Source organism: Pseudophryne corroboree, chromosome 5 (genome assembly GCF_028390025.1).
Source record: "Pseudophryne corroboree isolate aPseCor3 chromosome 5, aPseCor3.hap2, whole genome shotgun sequence".
NCBI lineage: Eukaryota > Metazoa > Chordata > Amphibia > Anura > Myobatrachidae > Pseudophryne > Pseudophryne corroboree.
In genome coordinates, this window is record NC_086448.1 from 681,906,941 (window position 1) to 681,922,698 (window position 15,758).

Genomic DNA, 15,758 nt, shown 5'->3' on the forward strand with positions numbered 1-15,758 from the left:
CTCAAAGCCTTCAGCATGACGGTGGAACACACTGCCTGGAAGACAGGCAGGTGGGAGCCCGGTTACGTTGTTTCAGTCACATTTGGTCAACGTCATGCCAGGATCCCTGGGTCAAAGATCTTATAGCACAGGGATACAGACTGGAGTTTCAGGAACTCCCACCTCCCAGATTCTTCAAATCCGGCTTACCAGCTTCTCCAGAAGCCAGTTCAACATTACAATCAGCTGTTCAAAAACTGTTACTGACTCAGGTCATTGTTCCAGTTCCTTTTCACCTGCCAAACAAAGGTTTTTATTTCAACCTGTTTGTGGTACTGAAACCTGGACGGTTCATTAAGGCCCATTTTAAACCTCAAGTCACTGAACCCATACTTACGGGTGTTCAAGTTCAAGGTGGAGTCTCTGAGAGCGGTGATCTCAGGTCTGGAGGAGGGGGAATTACTGGTGTCTCTCGACATCAAGGATGTGTACCTTCACATTCCGATTTGACCGCCTCATCAGGCGTATCTAAGGTTTGCACTGCAGGACTGTCGCTGCAAGTTTCAGGCCCTGCCATTTGGCCTCTCCATGGCACCGACCATTTTCACCAAGGTGATGGCAGAGATTGTTTCTCCTCCGCAAACAGGGAGCGAACATGATACCATCCCTGGACGACCTGCTGATAAAAGCGCCTTCCAGGGAGTGGTTGTTGGACAGCATTGCCCTCTCAACCAGACTTCTCCAGGATCACGGGTGGATTCTGAACCTACCAAAATCCCACCTGGAACCTACACGGAGGCTTCCGTTCCTAGGAATAATCCTGGATACAGAGGAACAAAAGATGTTCCTTCCGTTGGAAAAGGCATTGGTAATACAGTCAATGGTGCGGGATGTCCTAAAACCAACCCGAATATTGGTGCATCTGTGCATTCGGCTCCCGGGGAAAATGGTAGCCCCTTACGAGGCTCTGCAGTACGGAAGGTTTCATGCCATGCCATTCCAGCTGGATCTGTTGGACAAATGGTCCGGATCACATCTTCACATGCACCAGAGGATACGTCTGTCACCAAAAGCCAGGATTTCTCTTCTATGGTGGCTCCAGACTTCTCATCTGACCGAGGGTCGACTGTTCGGGATTCAAAATTGGATTCTGCTAACCACGGACGCAAGCCTCAGAGGTTGTGGAGCAGTCACCCGGGGGAACAGTTCCAAGGAAAATGATCAAATCAGGAAGCCATTCTCCCGATCAACATTCTGGAACTAAGGTCCATATACAACGCCTTTCTACAGGCATCGCATCATCTTCAGGATCAAGTCATTCAGGTTCAGTCGGACAATGTGACTGCTGTAACGTACATAAACCGACAGGGCGGAACGAAGAGCAGAGCTGCAATGTCAGAGGTAACAAAAATTCTCCTCTGGGCAGAAAGACGCGCAGTGGCGATGTCGGCAATCTTCGTTCTGGGAGTAGACAACTGGGAAGCGGACACGACCTCAGCAGACACAACCTCCGTCCAGGAGAGTGAGGCCTTCACCCACAGGTGTTCAAGTCCTTAACTAGTCGGTGGGGAATTCCACAGATAGACATGATGGCCTCTCGTCTCAACAAGAAGCTAAAGCGCTATTGTTCCATGTCGAGGGACCCACAAGCAGTCGCTGTGGACGCTCTTGTGACTCCATGGGTTTACCAGATGGTTTACGTGTTCCCACCTCTTCCACTAATCCCAAGAATTCTCAAGAGAATAAAAAGGGAAAAGGTTCAAGCACTTCTCATTTCTCCAGATTGGCCGAGAAGGGCCTGGTATGCGGATCTGCTGGAGTTGCTCCTGGAGGACCCGTGGCTTCTAACTCTTCGAGAGGATCTTCTGCAACAGGTGTCGTTCGTCTATCAAGCATTATCGCAGCTACATTTGACAGCATGGAAGTTGAGCGTCAGATTTTAGCCCGGAAAGGCATTCCGAACAAGGTTATTCCAACCCTGATCCAAGCTAGGAAAGGGGTAACGTCTAAACATTACCATCGTATTTGAAAAAAATATGTCTCGTGGTGTGAGAACAGGAAATTTCCTGCAGGGGAATTTCAACTGGGACGTTTTCTCCTTTTTCTACAGTCAGGTGTGAATGTGGGCCTACATTTGGGCTCCTTCAAAGTCCAGATTTCGGCCTTGTCCATTTTCTTCCAGAAACAATTGGCTTCCCTCCCTGAGGTTCAGACATTCTTGAAGGGTGTTCTGCACATCAAACCGCCCTTTGTGCCTCCCACGGCACCTTGGGATTTTACCGTGGTGTTGCAGTTTCTGCAATCGGACTGGTTTGAACCTTTACAGGCGGTTGGTTGATAAGTTTCTTACGTGGAAGACTGTTACACTGTTGGCCTTGGCTTCCGCAAGGCGTGTGTCCGAACTGGGGGCGTTGTCTCACAAAAGTCCCTATTTGGTTTTTCATGAGGATAGAGCTGAACTCCGAACTCGTTAGCAATTTCTTCCTAAGGTGGTGTCTGCGTTTCATATCAACCAACCTATTTTGGTTCCGTTGCTTACTGACACCTCTGCTACCTCAAAGTCCCTGGATGTTGTGAGGGCTTTGAGGATCTACATGAAGAGGACAGCTCGTCACAGAAAATCTGACTCGGTCTTTGTTCTCTGATACCAAGAAAATTGGGTGTCCTGCTTTAAAGCAGTCTATTGCTCGCTGGATCAGGCTTACTATCCAGCAGGCTTATTCATCGGCAGGATTGCTGGTTCCTAAAGTACAGGCCTACTCTACTAGGTCAGTGGGTACTTCCTGGGTGGCTGACCGGTGTGTCTCAGCTTTACAGCTCTACCGAGCGGCTACTCGGTCAGGATCGACCACGTTTGCTAAGTTCTACAAGTTCGATACTTTGGCCTCTGAGGACCTTCGGTTTGGTCAATCAGTTATGCAGGAACCTCCACACTCTCCCACCCGGTTTGGGAGCTTTGGTACATCCCCATGGTACTAATGTGGACCCCAGTATCCTCTAGGACGTAAGAGAAAATAGGATTTTAATTACCTACTGGTAAATCCTTTTCTCGTAGTCCGTAGAGGATACTGGGCACCCGCCTGGTGCTTGGTTTTTCTGCACTGTTCCTTGGTTAAGTATTATTGTTGGTTCAGCTGTTGGTGTTCCTGTTCAAGTTTGGTTAGCATGGCTTTCCTCTTGTTTGTGTGTGCTGGTTTGAATCTCACCACTGTTCAATTGAATCCTTCTCTCGAAGTATGTCCGTCTCCTCGGGCACAGTTTATAGATTGAGTCGGGTAGGAGGGGCATAGAGCGAGGAGCCAGTCCACACTATTGATTTCTTAAAGTGCCCATGGCTCCTAGTGGACCCGTCTATACCCCATGGTACTAATGTGGACCCCAGTATCCTCTACGGACTACAAGAAAAGGATTTACCGGTAGGTAATTAAAATACAATTTTTGCTGGGATCCTATTCAGCGAGTTTCTCCCTGACATGTTTGTGTCCTCGACAGTGATTTAGAATCAAGAAGAGAAGTAAAAAAAGAAGAAGGGGAAGCCTTTGCCCGGGAACATGGCCTAATTTTCATGGAGACCTCTGCAAAGACCGCTTCAAATGTGGAAGAGGTAACTTACACCTGTTTTGTCTGTTCTACTAATGGCACACATTACTACATGGTCACCATATAGCACTGTTTCCTCAGCCAGTGGTCAGAATAGAGTACACCTAAAACAGAGACCTACAAGGTAGTCCACATAAATGCGGACCTGAACACACAGCGTAGTGAGAGCCTTGTTCCGTACAGAGCTTACAGTCTAATGCTAAAAGCGCACAGCTGAGATGCAGAGTGAGTGTGACCCAATGGAGAACGGAACCTTAGTACTGTATATACTTGAGTATAAGTCGACCCGAATATAAGCCGAGGCACCTAATTACCTGGGAAAACTTATTGACTCGAGTATAAGCCTAGGGTGGGAAATGCAGCTGTAGCCATACACAGCCCTCACACTGCCAGATATGCCCCCACGGTGCCAGATATGCCCCCTCAGTGCCAGATATGCGCCCCCCCCCCCCCCCCCCCCCCCCCCAAAGTGCCAGTTACTTACCTTCCGCCGCTCCCGCGCTGTCTTGTGAAGGAGGGACACGAAGGGTACAGCGCGCGCCTCTCCTGTGTCCCTCCTGCATCTCCGGCGGCCGCGACGGGTCTGTTAAATGAAGTGCTGGTTCGTGAGCCAATCAGAGCTCACGAACGGGTACTTCCTTTAATAGACCCGCCGCTGACGCAGGAGGGACACAGGAGAGGCGTGCGCTGTGCCCTCCTGTGTTCCTCCTTCACACTGCACTGACTCGAGTATAAGCCGAGGGGGCTTTTTCAGCACAAAAAAAAGTGCTGAAAAAGTTGGATTATACTCGAGTATATACGGTAATTCCATGTGTTCCATGTGAGTAGGGTTAGTTTTAATAAATTCTGAGATTGCTTATACCCCTTTCACACCAGCCAAAATTTCCCGGGTTAATGCACATGAACGCGCACCAACCCGGGAAATTTCTCAGTGTGAAAGGGTACAGGGTCAAAATCCCGGGATTCCTGCCCCGACATTTCAACCCTGCTATCTTCCAGGGTTGGTCCCGGGATCTTCCCGGGAACCTGATCAGTGTGAACGGGTAGCAGGCGGCGCTTAGAGATCATGTGATCTTTTGCGCCACCCCCGCTGCGTCACCGCTGACATCAGCAACCCTGCAATATGCAGTATGCAAGGGGTCTTACCCGGGAATGCCCCTGTATGATCCCGGGACCCGGAGTTTTAGGTCTGAAAGGGGTATAAAAGATTGGAAGGCTAGGAGAGAGTCTGATCGTGGTAGGAAATTCCATAGGTTGGTAGCAGCACAAGAGTGTTTCCAAATGAGATTTGAACAGGGTGGTAATTAAACAAGGCTTAGTAATTTGAATTGGATTCTAGAGGCTATAAGGGATAGATGGGGGAGGAGGTTAAAGCAGGAAATAAGCTGGACCCAGGTGGGATGTGAGAAATATTGCAGTGTGTTGGCACCAAGGCTTAAGAGGCTGAAACATTGTGCTGGTGTGGGCTGGGTGATCTGAATAGGTGGAGACTCTGGAAACAGAGAGAACTCAGCTGATTTGGACATGTTCAGCTTTAGGTGGCATTGGGACCTGAGAAGATGGGCATACAGTAAGCATGTTGACGCTGACTGTCTACAGTCAGTTTGTCGACATGACAATGGCGATGCAAGAATCCCAACACGGGTCTTGTGCTACTTACAGCATTTTCGCCATGTGGGTCTTACAACTTTAAATATGACACCAGTCTGTATACACTGAAAATGCTCTAAATAGCATTAGATCCGTGTTGAGATCCCAGCGTGAGTATTTTCATGGCAAGATACTGACACACTGCATAGTGAGTATTGACATTGTACCCAACTTGCGGAGATGGCAATGACAGTTACAAGAGACAGTACAATAAGGAGGATAGTCTGTGGAGGAGAGTTAGTTTGGATGTTGGCGGGGTGGTACTGAAGGCTGAATGAAAGGGTTAGTTCACCAAGAGAAGGGTGTAGACTGGAAAAACCTGTAGGCTGAAAACCATCTTGTGGGACCCCAGTTTCTAGTGGGGAGCTTGGTGTGCCAGAGATTGAGAAGCTGAACAGGATGTGAACAAGGATAGGGCTGCGGTACATAAGGCAGTTGACTGAAGGGTGTGCAGGAGAAAGAGGGTGAATAACAGTGTCATAGGCAGCGGTAAGGTCCCAGGGAGAGGTATCTGGAGAAGGGATTCTTAGGCATTGCCTTAAGTAGATCATTGTTCACTTTTCTGAGAGCAGTTTGGTGAAATGTTGGGGTGGAAGCCCTATTTTCAGAGAATTGTGGATTGAGCAAGAGGAGAGAATGTGTGGTAGGTGGTTGAATGCAAGTCTCTCAAGTGGTTTGGAGGAAATGGGGAAACAGAGGGCCTAGTTCAGACCTAATCGCAACAGCAACATTTTTCTCTAATGGGCAAAACCATGTGCAGTGCAGGTGGGGCAGATATATCCTTTGCAGAGAGAGTTAGGTTTGGGTGGGGTGTGTTCATACTGAAATATAAATTGCTGTGTAAATAAAGCAGGCAGTATTTACCCTGCACAGAAACAATAAAACCCACCCAAATCTAACACACTTTGCACATGTTATATCTGCCCCACCTGCAGTCCACATGTTTTTGCCCATTAGTGAAAGATTTTGCTTTTGCGATCAGGTCTGAATTAGGCCCATAGGACAGTCGTTTTAGTGACAGGCTGGTTCAATAGATGGTGTCAGGACTGATATAATGTTAGGAGAGACCTGTCATTGTGCATAATACAGTAAATGATAGAGTAAGTAAAGCACTGTGAAAGTGAGCCCAACTGTCTCAGAATCACAGTATTAATATGGTTTTATTCAGTGATGGAATTTAGTTTTTTTGCTTAAAACATTTTTATTCCCATTTTTTTTTTTGCACTAATGTTTTAATGAGAACAAAAATGTGATCCTGCTTATTATATTAATACTTTGAAATATTGCTATCTATTTGAAAACGTCATCAACCATGTTTTAGTGCTTTCTAACATTAACAAAATAAAACAAAAAAAACTGTTATCCAGCCTTGGTTTTATTTAGTTAGTGGCAGAACTTTCTACCTGTTTGGCACATACATATTTCTATTACTTATATCCATAATCAATGTACTTTAAATTCCTTGATGATACATTGTGTCATGATGTTCTGATGTATTGCAACGAAGTGCCCGGTCCCCAGTAATGACTCTCTCTTCTACATAAACATGGATGATTACTGTGGTTTCACTTTGACATCAATGCAATGTTAAATCTGGTTTATTGATTTAGCTATGTCTCTTCATGAGGCACCTGCACGTCCGCAGCGAAATACATTTTTAGGGTTTTCCAATGTATAATTTGTGCAATTGTCAAATTTAAATTAAGAAATATTGTTTTTAAAAGACAAAGTAAACCAAACTGGAATGGGTCTGTTCATTGTCTCCACCTGGTGTCGCCATGCGAGTACTGGGTAGTCACACCAGAAGTCATCCGGCGGTTGTAACTAATCTGTTCTTACTCTGTACTAAACCACACACTTCCCTTCACCTGAAAGTGTCTGTTTGCTCAGGAAACCAGTTATCTGCGCAGATAATATCTATTTACTTTCGGGCCACACCCTTCCTCAGCAGAAATCAAGGCCTCTCTGCTTTCTCAATGTACACACTGTGGCTAGAGTGCAGCAGCATTATATATTCCTTGAGCATTTTGGACGTTGACTCATTGAGTTCCTGTGGTGTGAGCAGCACACACATTTAGGAATGGGAATCTACTATCCCGAGTGCTATGCACAAATCTGCATTCTCTCCTGAACACTGTACATGTAAGATCTGTGGAAACTTAAAATGGTCCATTAACTGCTCAACTGGCACGGTCGCGTGAGATGTGACTGCAGCCAACTGGGCTTTAGCTGACACAGCCACATCCCATACAGTAGTGCCGCCTCGCTGCATCCCCTCGGCCTTTAAGGAGGAAACCATTCTGCGCATATGCGGAGTGGATTTCCTCCTGCTAGTCCGTGTGTCCCCTTACGCAGACGTGTACAATCTAGGACGTAGTATAGTCAATATTGGCCATAGTCAAAATCGCACTGTGTGTATAGTCAATATCAATGGTTCTAGGCTCCAAGGAGTTCAAGAGAAATCGCATAGTGCAAATTGGCCACATAGGCAGCATCGCACCATGTGTAGGCCCCTTAAGGGTTTTATTAATGAACCAGGCTCCGCTGCTTATCGGTGAGTTGGAGCTGAAAGTTTTACATTGGCACTAGCAATAAGTGTAAATTATGCCAGGACATCTGTTAGCAGTTTGTGCATTATGAGCGGGCTCATATAATGTTGAGAAAACGACATATGTAAAACGTGGATAAAATAGATGCAGGCTTGAAAGAAGAGGGTCCTGGTCATGAGGGAAGCTTACCTTGTAGTTGGAAGAGGGTACAGCTGAATCAAGTGATTGGGACATTTGTGAGGGTGCGTTAGTGGAAGTAGGGTAATCTCTTATACAGACATCAGTTTTCAGAGAGTAGTTAGATCTGATGTCTGGGGGAGAGTCTGGTCAGGGGTGGAAGGTAGCTGCACGGGAGTAGTCTTGTAGGTGGCAGTGAGATGTTGTTACCAGAGATCAGAAGTGGGTCTGAGAAGCAGGGTACTTTGATAAGAGATTGACAGCTTTGTAGGTAAGGGTGAGAAATTTTGGAATGGATTCCTGAAGATACAGGGAGCCCAGTGTAATACGCCCTACACACTGTGCGACGGCAGCAATTTGGACGATAACGATCAGAATGATGATCGTTATCATCCAAATTGTTTTGCATTGCAAAACGACGGGAAATCAACGATTCACGACCACTGGGACGCGCATCGTTCATCGTTTGTGCCTACACACTAAACTATATGAACAATATATCGTTCATTTCTTTTTCATCCACTAGGGGTCACTGGAGTACTCTTGGGATGAAGACGGTGTTAGCAAGGAATGCACTGAATATTCAAATTTCAGTAACTCTCCTCCCCTCCATACTCCCCGAATACCTCAGTGTTTTTTCGGTGCTCACATGGAAGGAGCACAAAGCGTGGAGTTCCTCCACATATTCTACTTTTAGAGTATTTTTATTTTTTCTATTACAATCCTTTCCCAGCTTACACAAAAGCTCTGGGTCCAGGATTACAGAAGCTGCTGCGTGCAGCTCTTGGCGTGTTGGGCCTCACAAAGGAGCCCCCTCACAGCCACAAGCAGCTCAGCTAATAACAGCTGAGGCTGCAGAAGGGACTGGACGGCACTTGATCAAGAAGCCCCGTCAGAGCCCATGAGCACATGACTTCAGCAGTGCTGCAGAGGAGAAGCCGACAAACAGGTATTTCTGAACGGGGCGGTCAGTCAGGCTGCCGCCCCGCCGTGTGGGGGACTATTATTACGTTGCCACCTGGCCCCCTTCCCTCCCCCGAAACTACCGCTCGCCGCTGATGTCCGCTCCCCGCCTAAAGGTCCCTGTACACGACAGTCCGGCGCCCTGCGCCGCTGCTCTCCCCCTCCCTCCCGCTTCAGAGCTCTGACCCGCGAACGGCGGCTGGCGCGGCTCTGTCTGCCGGGGGAGGAGAGAGGGGAGACTGACTACAGTCAGTGCTTGTGCCGGGGGCCGTCTGTGAGGGAGGTCGTGCGGCCGGCTGCCGCTCAGAGGGATGCGCTGCAGGGCCGCTCCAAGCGCCGTTGTCAGCGCTCCCTGATGCTCTGCACAGACCGCGGACAGCGCTCACTGCTGCCGGGGTCTGTCCCTGTCACGGAGCTCAGTCACTCAGAAGGGCAGGGGGAAGTTGCCGGCGGCTCTGCTCAATCAGACCGCGGACAGCGCTCAGTGCTGCCGCGGTCTGTCCCTAAAAAACAGTCCTCGTAGTTACTGGGCTCATGCAGGACAGACAGGAGTTTCACTTCCCCTACTTCATGGACTGCAGGGGGGGGGGGGGGGGAGAGAGTGTGTGCCCTCAGCAGCAGCAATAGACTGCTTTTGCTAAAGACTGTATTGTGTTATATATACATAAGGGCACGTTTTATAACATTCACATGCAATATGTAGTATGCTCTGTGTGACAGACTATACGCACATGGCTGGAGGCCATTTTTTTTTAACAATGCTTCCTGTTTCTTTTCTAGAACTTTCCGGTCCTACAACACTCTCCACCAGATGGCGCAGGGGTGTTAGTAGGAATTTTCATTTGTACACTGTTCTTCAGCCATATACAGAATTTTACTGAGTCGTGGAATTTGTCTGGAACATAATAGGTAAGGCGCCAGCAAAACCTCACTGCGCAAGATAGTGGGAATATTAACAGTCGGCCAGTGTTAATTTCACCAGGGCAGTGCGTCAGTCTCTGAAGTTTACGAGTCTGAAGAAACTCTAATGCCTGATGGGGTAGTATTTACTAGACGAAACAGAGCTCCGGTGTGTTTTCCGGTTTCGGAATCTCTTAATAAGATGTTAGTAGGAACACGGAAGAAACCAGATAACCGGGTTTCTATACCTCGCAGATTTAAGTCTAGTTGCCCATTTCCACAGTTTGTAAAATTAACATCCAGTAACAACTGCTAATACGCTTCAAGACCCGTCCGAGCGTAAACTAGAAGCTATGCTACAGTCCATGTATACAGCAGCAGGGGTGTTGCTTACACCTGGTTTGATTGCCATTTGGGTAACTAAGACAAGTCTGGTCTACATGACGATCACCTTATACTTCTCACAGATCACATCTGTGAAGATGCTGAGTATCTAGATACAGCTTCTACTGACGTCTGTCAGCTCACTTCTTGCATTTCCTCGTCGCTAGTTACGACAAGCACTCTGACTGCGGTCTTGGCAAGTGGAGGCAGAGGCTAATAAACTACTCTGGCCCGGCCTTCAAATCCTTTAGACCTCAGCCCTTTCGAGGCCGTGGTAAAAGAACAGCCACGCCTAGTAGACGAGAGGTCGAGGACGTGGTTTTCAACAAACCAACACCTGTAATCGGGAAGCTAAGGTCACCCACAAGCCGGTGGCATGATGGGCTCCCAGCCCTTCTCGGATCTCCAATTGTGGGAGCACGCCTTAAAATATTCCATTTGGCATGGTTCCAGACTTCCACAGATGGGTGGATACGCAATTTCGTGTTAAAAGATTACAATATAGAGTTCGACTGTCTACCGCCTCTGCGCAAGACAGGACTGCCTGTGTCGGACGACAAGAGGGCGGTTTGGCAAATTGCCATTCAGTCTCTGCTGGATTCAACTGTTTTGATTCAGGTCCCTGTACACGACGATGTCAGGGTTCTTATTCCAGTCTGTTTATGGTACCAAAGCCGGATGGCTCGGTCAGGCCAATATTGAAATTACAGGGCCTCAATCAGTTCGTCATTTACTACAGATTCAAGATGGAATCTCTGCGGTCAGTAATTGCAGGTTTAGAGCCACAGGAATTCATGATTGCGCTGGATCTCAAGGATGCGTACTTACACATTCCGATTTGGCCACCTCATCAGAGGTTCTTGCGGTTTGCGATACGGCAGAACCCGTATCAGTTTCACGTTTTTCCGTTTGGCCTCTCGTCAGTGCCTCGGGTATTCACCAAAGTGATGTCTCTGATGATAGCTCATCTCAGATCCTTAGGAGTTATAATAGTTCCGTACTTGGACGATCTGCTCATTAAAGCTCCGTCTCAACAGATACTTCTCCAACATGCGTTGCTAAAGTACAATGTACTCGTTCAGCACGGTTGGATTGTCAACTTCAAGAAATCACATCTAATTCCGTCTCAACGACTTCAATTCCTAGGTATGATTCTCAATACGGTAAATCCAAGAATTTACCTACCAGATCAGAAAGTACAGATTATTCGTCATCTGGTGCAATTAGTGCTCAAGCCACGCACAGTACATTTGTGCAGTCACCTCTTAGGCACAATGATGTTGGCTTTGGAAGCGCTTCAGGTCGGAAGATTTCACTCGCGTCCTTTTCAACTGGATGTGCGCGCACAGTGGTCGGGCTCGCATCTGCAGATTCACCACGGGGTGAAGTTGTCGCCACTGACCAGAGTATCTCTACTCTGGTGGCTCAAAGTACACAATCTAACCGCAGGAAAACGGTTTAACGCCTGGAATTTGATAATTCTAAAGACGGACGCGAGTCTCAGAGGTTGGGGAGCTGTGGTTCAAAATTGTCAGCTCCAGGGTCTCTGGGCACAGCACGAAAGATTGCTGTCTCTAAATGTCCTGGAACTTCAGGTACTTTACAATGGTCTACGACATGTAGTGCACATGCTCCGGTCTCAGACTGTCCAGGTGCAGTCAGACAACGCGACGGCGGTCGCGTACATTAACAAAGAGGAACGAGAAGCCACATGGCAATGCGGGAAGTAGCTCGAATCCTCATTTGGCCCGAGCCTTACCAAGTGATATTGTCGGCAGTGTTCATTACGGGATTGGACTACTGGGAGGCGAATTATCTCAGTCGTCGGCATTTTCATCCAGGGAAATGTGCATTAAATCCAGAAGTGTTTCACATGTTGGTCCAAAATGGGGGTTACCCTCAAGTGGACCTGATGGCATCTCGCCACAATCCCCAAACACCCCAGTATGTGTCCAGAACGAGAGATCCAAAGGCAGTGGCGGTGGATTCTCTCACAATCGCTTGGCCGTACAGCCTCGTGTATCTGTTTCCACCATTTCCGCTGCTCCCTCTGTTGCTAAAACGTATCAAGAGAGTCCGCCACAGTCATACTAGTGGCGCCTCATTGGCCTCGGAGAACTGGGTTCTCGGATCTCCGCGAATTACTCGCAGACGATCCTTGGCCGCTCCCACTATGTCCGGACTTGTAACAACAGGGTCTGTTCCTTTACCCCGATTTAGCGCGGCTGCGGTTGACGAGGTGACTGGGGAGACCGTCCTCTTAAGAAGAGAGGGCATTCCAGAATCGGTTATACCAACCATGTTACGTGCTAGGAAGCCAGTTACGGCAGTTCATTATTACAGAATTTGGCGTGCCTATATAGGTTGGTGTGAAGCTCGGAAGTTTCCGAGATCATCTTTCAAGTTATCCCGTCTTTTGTTATTTCTCCAGACGGGGTTAGATGGAGGACTGCGTTTATCTACACTAAAGGTGCAGGTATCTGCGTTGTCAATTTATTTTCAAAGACGATTGGCTCTATTGCCGTCGGTACACACTTTTCTGCAAGGTGTCCTCAGAGTACAGCCTCCATTCATTCCACCTACAGCGCCATGGGACTTGAATCTGGTTTTACATTTCTTACAGTCTTCATATTTTGAACCCTTACAACAAGTGGATATAAAGTTTCTCACTTGGAAAACCATTTTTCTTCTAGCCTTAGCTTCGGCAAGGCGTGTTTCAGATTTGGGTGCATTGTCATGCAAGCCACCGTATTTGGTGTTTCATGATGACAGAGCGGAACTTCGGATGAATCCCGTTGTCTTACCATAGGTAGTGTCATCTTTTCACATCAACCAATAGTAGTTCCTGTGTTGACAGCACATTCTGGAACTCTGGATGTGGTACGCGCATTACGCGTTTATGTATCCCGAACATCTACAGTTCGTAAGACGGATACGTTGTTTGTTCTCTATGTTGCGGCCAATATGGGTTGGCCAGCGTCTAAGCAGACCTTATCCAGATGGATAAAACTGACCATACGTCAAGCTTACCTTCATGCTAGGTTACAGCCGCCTACATCAGAAACAGCTCATTCCACACGTTCTGTGGGAACTTCATGGGCAGCTGCTCGTGGAGCTTCTACGACGCAGCTTTGCCGTGCGGCTACATGCTTATCAGTGCACACGTTTGTGCGCTTTTACAAGTTTGATACGTTTGCGGCATCAGCATATAGCTTGGGCCGCTTAGTGTTACAGGTGCCAAACAGCTCTCCCGCCCACAGGGGAAGCTTTGGTACGTCCCAAGAGTACTCCAGTGACCCCTAGTGGATGAAAAAGAAAATAGGATTTTGGTACTTACCAGGTAAATCCTTTTCTTTGAATCCATAGGGGGCACTGGACGCCCACCCAGAGCAGTTTACCTGGTTGTGGTAAGTTCAGTGGACCTTATGGTGACACATTCTCACCGATTTATCGGTTATGGTGTCAACTGGTTAGTTGTCAGTTACGTTATGTGTCAACTTTATTGTTGTCCGTTATGTTATAATGTTATAGGTAATTCTCCATTGTTCATCCTCTCTATCCTGTTCGCCTCAGGAAAAAACACTGAGGTATTCGGGGAGTATGGAGGGGAGGAGAGTTACTGAAATTTGAATATTCAGTGCATTCCTTGCTAACACTGTCCATATCCCAAGAGTACTCCAGTGCCCCCTATGGATTCAAAGAAAAGGATTTACCTGGTAAGTACCAAAATCCTATTTTCTGCGTGATATCGTTCATATCGCCCAGTGTGTAGGCCCTTAAGAGTTTGCAAAGTAGGTCAGCATATTTGAAGCATCACGAGCTGATATGAGGTCCTACAATAATTGTAGTCTGTGTTGAGGAATAATTGTGTTCATCACATGCTTGCATACAAACTTCCCAAATGTTGCATGTTTAGGGGGGTATGAAATTTGCTACAGTAATCTCGTGGCTGTTGGTTTCGCCCCCCCCCCCCCCCCCACCTATTCAATTATGTCCCATTTTCGCCTGTGTTTAAGGCATTTTCTCCTTCGTCCTAGAGGATGCTGGGGACTCCAAAAGGACCATGGGGTATAGACGGGATCCGTAGGAGACATGGGCACTTTAAGACTTTAAATGGGCGTGAACTGGCTCCTCCCTCTATGCCCCTCCTCCAGACCTCAGTTAGATTCTGTGCCCAGAGGAGACTGGTCACACACTAGGGGAGCTCTACAGAGTTTCTCTAAAAAGACTTTTGTTAGGTTTTTCATTTTCAGGGAGGCCTGCTGGCTACAGGCTCCCTGCATCGAGGGACTGAGGGGAGAGAAGCAGACCTACTTCTGTGAGTTGTAAGGCTCTGTTTCTTAGGCTACTGGACACCATTAGCTCCAGAGGGTCTGATCACTTGGGTCGCCTAGCTGCTCGTTCCCGGAGCCGCGCCGCCGTCCCCCTCACAGAGCCAGAAGTAAGAAGACAGGTGAGTAACCGAAGCAAAGAAGACTTCAGTGTAGGGGGCAGAAGACTTCAGTCTTCCTGAGGTACCGTGCAGCGGTCGCGCTGCGCGCCATTGCTCCCACACACACAGGCACTGCATGGGGGCAGGGGGAGCGCCCTTGGCAGCAATAAAAACCTCATAATTTATGACTGGCATGTATATGGAGTGCTATCAGGGGACTCCCGCCAGTGTAAAAAAGTGCGGGACGGAACCGCGCCATGTAGGGGGCGGGGCTTCGTCCTTCAGCTCTAACCAGCGCCATTTTTCTCCACAGCTTGCTGCAGAGACGCTGCTCCTGGCCCTTCACTGCTGGCACAAGTAACAGGGTTCTAAAAACGTGGGGGGGGGGGGGGGCACAAAAATTGGTGTTGGTTATTATTATTATTCTTAATATATAACAGCGCTTATAGGTCTGGGGCATTGTTTCATTCGTCAGACCGGAGGGGCGCTGGGTGTGAGCTGGCAAATCTCCCTCTCTGTCTCTCTGAAAGGCCTTACTGTGGGTCTGTCCCCTTTAGCCCAGTGTGTTTGGGGTTTCGGTACGTGTGTGTCGGCATGTCTGAGGCTGAATGCTCTTCCCAGGAGGAGGCTCGTGTGACTCCGTCGGCACCGCCGACTGCTGATTGGTTTGAGATGTGGAGTGTTTTAAATAAGTGTGGCTTTTTTGCATAAGAGGTTGGACAAATCTGAGTCTCAGAACCAAGCATGGAGGCAATCCATGGGAAAGTTAGTGCCACACACTCAGACCCCTTCGGGGGTCCCAAAAACGTTCATTTAACCAGATATCAGACACTGATACCGACACGGATTCCGACTCCAGTGTCGACTATAATGATGCAAAATTGCACCCTAAGGTGGCTAAGAGTATTCAATACATGATTGTGGCAATAAAAGACGTGTTACATATCACGGAAGACCCTGCTGTCCCTGAGACAAGGGTCTGTATGTTTAAGGGGAAAAAGCCAGAGGTAACGTTTCCTCCCTCACATGAACTGAATGCTCTCTTTGAAAGGGCCTGGGAAACTCCGGACAATTGGTGGCAGATTCCCAGGAGAATTGCTATGGCATACCCGTTTCCTTCTCAG

The 15,758-nt window shown here is 47.9% G+C and overlaps 1 protein-coding gene across 1 annotated transcript in view; it reads left to right on the plus strand.

The window, feature by feature from the left end:
* RAB2A (RAB2A, member RAS oncogene family) overlaps nt 1-15,758 on the plus strand; it is a 175,562-nt gene that overhangs the window by 108,270 nt on the left and 51,534 nt on the right. Inside the window, exon 6 of the mRNA XM_063923775.1 lies at nt 3,472-3,583. Coding sequence (XP_063779845.1) covers nt 3,472-3,583 — 112 coding nt within the window. The remainder of the gene's footprint in view (nt 1-3,471; nt 3,584-15,758) is intronic.